This window comes from Argiope bruennichi, chromosome 10, assembly GCF_947563725.1.
Source record: "Argiope bruennichi chromosome 10, qqArgBrue1.1, whole genome shotgun sequence".
Taxonomy (NCBI): domain Eukaryota; kingdom Metazoa; phylum Arthropoda; class Arachnida; order Araneae; family Araneidae; genus Argiope; species Argiope bruennichi.
The window spans coordinates 126,121,555-126,126,312 of NC_079160.1; the positions used below are offsets into that span (position 1 = coordinate 126,121,555).

Genomic DNA, 4,758 nt, shown 5'->3' on the forward strand with positions numbered 1-4,758 from the left:
GAGTACACGACATGGCGTCCGCGACAGGACTGTGATTTGAAATCAACGATTCGAAAGGCAAGTGAATTTTTTTGACGATAAATTATTTGTTATTAGAAATTTGTCGATACTTTGAAGAATAACTGTTTCAGAAAAATTATGGAAGCTTTAAAGCTTAAACGAAAAACAGTTAGATCTGCATTTACTAGATTGTTTAATCATTTAGATGAGTCAGCGAAAACGGAAGTAAACATTGCAGAAGATTTAGATTGTTTGGCAACTTTCCAGCTGCTTGGCGAGAAAAATAATGAACTTTTGCAATTAAATGAAGATATTTTGAATCTTTTGTTGATGTCTGAAAACATAAATGAAGACGATATTGAAAAGGAATCTCGTTCAGCAGATGAGTATTCACTCAATTTTAAAAGAATGAGTTTATTAGTGGATCGAAAAACTAATCCGTCTGTTAACGCTGATACATTATCTTCAGTTGGCGGTGAAAAGCGGAAATTCAAGCTGCCTCGTTTGGAACTGAAGAAATTTGGCGGGGAAATTAAAGATTGGCTGCCGTTTTGGGGACAATTCAGAAAAATTGATGAAGACAACGATATCGATGAAACCGACAAGTTTCAATACTTAGTCCAAGCAACTATCCCGAATTCCAGAGCGAGGGAATTAGTTAAAAGTTTTCCCCCTACCTCCGGAAATTATTGCAAGGAGATTGATTGTCTGAAATCTAGATTCGGCAGAGATGATTTATTGGTTGAATATTACGTTAGAGAATTGTTAAAATTGACACTCGCATTTAATCTTAAAGAGAAACATGTTGAATTATCAACTGTTTATGATCGACTTGAAACCCAGCTGAGATCATTAGAAACTCTTGGCGTTACTACAGCAAAGTATGCGGCCATGTTGTTTCCCTTGGTTGAGTCTTGTTTAAGTGAAGAAGTTTTAAGAGCCTGGCGGAGAAATGATAGAGGATTGGATGGAAAAGATGACACAAAAGAATCTCGATTGGAAAGTTTGATGAAATTTTTGAAGAACGAAGTTGAAAATGAGGACAGGATAGCTCTTGCTATGGAAGGCTTCTCTTTGAAAGAAAATAACAAAAATATCAAGATTAAAAGAGACTTGCCGACAGCTGCGGGACTTTTTTCAGGAAACAAAAAATCTGTTTTGAAGTGTGTATTTTGTGACAAGAACAATCATGAATCCAAAGAATGTCATGTTGCTCGAAATTTGGATTTAAATGAGAAAATGAAACGATTGAAGAAAAGAGGTTGCTGTTTCAGATGTCTAAGTAACGGTCACGTGTCAAAGCTATGCAGGGTCCAAGTGAATTGAGGGATCTGTGGTCAAAGACATCATGCCCTGACAGAAAGAACGCTGAGTCTTCTAAATCTCAAGAAGCAACGGAGAGTTCAATCAATTTTGGACAGTTCAATACATCGGCCAATCCCACATGTTCTGCAAGTGTGTTTCTACAGACCCTGGTAGTGGTTCTTCGGGGAGAAACACAGGATTTTGCTGTGAGGGCCCTCATAGACACTGGAAGTCAGAAATCTTATATTACGAAAGAAGCTGCTAAGAAAATGCAGTATCATGCATTAAAAGAAACAACTCTTATTCATACTTTGTTTGGAGGGATGCAAAATCTCCAGAAACATTCAGAATACGAGATTTTTGTAAGTGATTTTAACAAAAATTATCATTGCACTTTTAACGCATTTGATCAAGAGAAAATCTGTGCCGAAATTTGTCAGATACCAACCGGATTCTGGTCAAAGGAATTAGAGGATAATGGAATCCATCTAACGGATCAAGAATGTTTACCATCTTGTTCTTCATCAACAATCCATTTGCTTATTGGTGCTGACATAGCAGGAAAATTGATGACTGGAAAAATCCTCAATTTAACTTGTGGATTAACTGCCACTGAGACTTTGCTTGGTTGGACACTTATGGGAAGAGCACCAAGCAGTTCAGACTCTATAAGCATGACAGTGACAAACTTACTTATAAAAGATTGTAATATAAGTGACTTATGTAAGTTAGAAGCCATTGGAATTACTGATCCTACTGAATCGAAAAAGAAGACTGAAATGCATCAAGGTACTTCAGATTATTTTCGAAACACTCTGACGATTGATGAGGAAGGGAGGTACGAAGTCGCCTTACCTTGGGTGTTAGAATCATCCCGGCTCCCTGACAACAGACAAATGGCCGAGAAACAACTTTCTTCTGTTTATAAAATACTTGTAGAATCCGAGAGAGTTGGAGTATATGCAGATATCTTTAAAAAATGGATTGCTGACGGTGTCATTGAAGAAATCGAAGATAAAAAGGAATTGAATGTATACTATCTCCCGCACAGGCCTGTATTTAAAGAGAACAGCATTACTAAGAAAGTGAGGCCAGTTTTCGATGCATCCGCACTTATAAAGGGTACACCCTCACTGAATGCCTACTTAGAAAGCGGTCCTAATTTAATTGAACTTGTTCCTTCCCTACTGAATCGTCTCCGGAAATTTCCTGCTGGAATAGCATCAGACATTGAGAAGGCATTTCTTCAGATCGGAATCAGAGAGAGGTACAAGGATTATCTGCGATTTTTATGGAAAACCAAAGACAAGGGAATGAAAATCTACAGACATCGTAGAGTTGTGTTTGGTGTCACCTGCAGTCCATCCCTTTTAGCGGCAACTTTGAATTGCCATCTGGAAAAAGCACCTGAAGAGCTCTTGGATACTGCGGAAATTTTGAAGAATTCATTTTATGTGGATAATTGTGTCTGCAGTTTGAAGAATATAGATGAAGCAGATAAATTTATAGCTGAATCGCAAGCGTTGATGTCTTTAGGAAAATTCAATCTACGAGGCTGGGAATCAAATGCTTTACTAGAAATTATCGATCAACCCGACAAATACCAAACTGTATCCTTATTGGGTCTAAACTGGGACCTAAAACAAGATACTCTGTCTTGTATCATAAACTGTCCGAAAAATGAAAATCTGGTTCTTACTAAAAGAGACCTGCTTTCTTTGGCTCAGAGTATATTTGACCCTTTGGATATATCCTCTCCTGTAACCATCATTCCAAAGTTTATGCTTCAAGAATCCTGGAATCTTGGACTTAAATGTGATGATGCCCTGCCAGAAGGTCTATCGAAACTATTTTGGAACTGGCTGAAGGGTATAAAGAATCTTTCAGAGGTCAGAATACCTCGATGGATGAAGCTGAGTCAAAATGAAGAAGGGAAAAAGAAGGAAAATATTTGGAAATTTATACCACCATCAGCTCCATGGTGGGGAGGATGGTGGGAGCGCCTTATTGCCCTAGTAAAAGACCTTCTGAAGAAAGTTCTAAGCCGAGCATGCCTGAGTTACGAAGAATTGAATACGATTCTATGCTATTGCGAAGACATGGTAAATTCAAGACCCATTACCTACGTTTCTGAACACCATGATTTGGAACCTATAACACCATGATTTGGAACCTATAACACCATCTTCATTCCTCAGAAAACGTAGAGAAAATGGAATTCCAGATCTTGACCACTTGGAACTATCTCCTGAGTATTTTCGCAAGCGGCGAATGTATAGGTGTAAACTGCAAGAAGATCCCAGAAATCGATTCCGACTGGAATACTTGTGGCAGCTGAGGCAACAAACTAAGAAAATGATAAAAACCCACGATTTCAAGGTGGGAGAAGTGGTTATTGTCGAAGTAACCAATCAAAAACGTCTGAATTGGCCTCTGGGGAAAATAACAGAAATATTCCCTGGTAAGGACGGTTCAGTTCGTCTTGTGAAAGTAAAAACGAAGAACGGCGAATTTCTGAGACCTGTACAGCGTCTCTACGCCCTTGAAGTTCAAACGCCTGCAGTAGAGAATCTACTAGAGAAGAGAGCATCTGAAATTGAAGATGAGAAAGAAGAGACAGTACAAGAGCAATATGTTGAACATCCTGAGAAGCTACCAGAATCGGACAAAACGTCCCTACCAAATCTAAATACCATGAAAACCCGTTTCGGCCGAAAGATTCAAGTTCCCAAACGACTGGACCTGTGAACTGTTTGGACTAAAGAACATTTTGAGTTTTCTTGAAAAGAAAAACCCAAAAGGTGGGAGTGTAGCATGAATCCGCAATCTTCGACGAAGCGAGTAACAACTCAACTCCGTATTGAAAACAACAACAACTTGGAAAAACTTGAAAAATGGAACAGCGTTGTGATCAGCAGCTGAAAAGATTCTGAACTATTTTCTTTGGGAAATGCAGTCATTTAAACTTAATATGTTTATAGAATAGCTTGTCTTGTCGTAGAAATAAATGTTGTAGTTATTTTTTCAAGGAGAGTAGTTTTTTTTCAATCACAGTAAAAGAACCCGTGTACCATAGGCGAGTACACGACAGAGATATCCCATGTATAAAAATATGATTCCAAAAGTAATTGACAGAGAGTGCTCTCACGTCATGCTCAAATGTTTCATGGCTGGAAATGGATTCGTAATTGGAACCCAGCAGCGTTCTATCGTTACCAGATCAAATGTTGGTAATTCAACTCTTCTATAAAAATGATGAATCTACAACTATTGCACTGCGAAAGTTCGCATGGAAAAAAGGAAGAAAAATGAAAAGAGCTAAAAAAAATTTCATTGAATGGGATACAGAATTTAGTGCGATGTTTTGAGGAAATCAAAAATTTAGAGGATAGTGCACGAAGCGGTAGACCACCCTTGAACACGGACAATGACCCTATTCTGTTGTTGTTGCTA

General features: G+C 38.3%; 2 protein-coding genes across 2 annotated transcripts; both read left to right on the forward strand.

Moving 5' to 3' along the window:
- The first annotated feature begins 330 nt into the window (after positions 1-330).
- LOC129987780 (uncharacterized) lies at positions 331-1,326 on the forward strand. Its single transcript, XM_056095715.1, has one exon. The coding sequence runs from the start codon at positions 331-333 to the stop codon at positions 1,324-1,326; it is 996 nt and encodes a 331-aa protein (XP_055951690.1).
- A 302-nt stretch (positions 1,327-1,628) lies between these two features.
- LOC129987781 (uncharacterized) lies at positions 1,629-3,470 on the forward strand. The gene has a single exon (XM_056095716.1). The coding sequence runs from the start codon at positions 1,629-1,631 to the stop codon at positions 3,468-3,470; it is 1,842 nt and encodes a 613-aa protein (XP_055951691.1).
- Positions 3,471-4,758: the final 1,288 nt, after the last annotated feature.

Excerpts from the sequence above, each read along its gene's own strand:
- LOC129987780 (XM_056095715.1), top strand. The coding sequence starts at position 331 with ATGTCTGAAAACATAAATGAAGACGATATTGAAAAGGAATCTCGTTCA.
- LOC129987781 (XM_056095716.1), top strand. The coding sequence starts at position 1,629 with ATGCAAAATCTCCAGAAACATTCAGAATACGAGATTTTTGTAAGTGAT.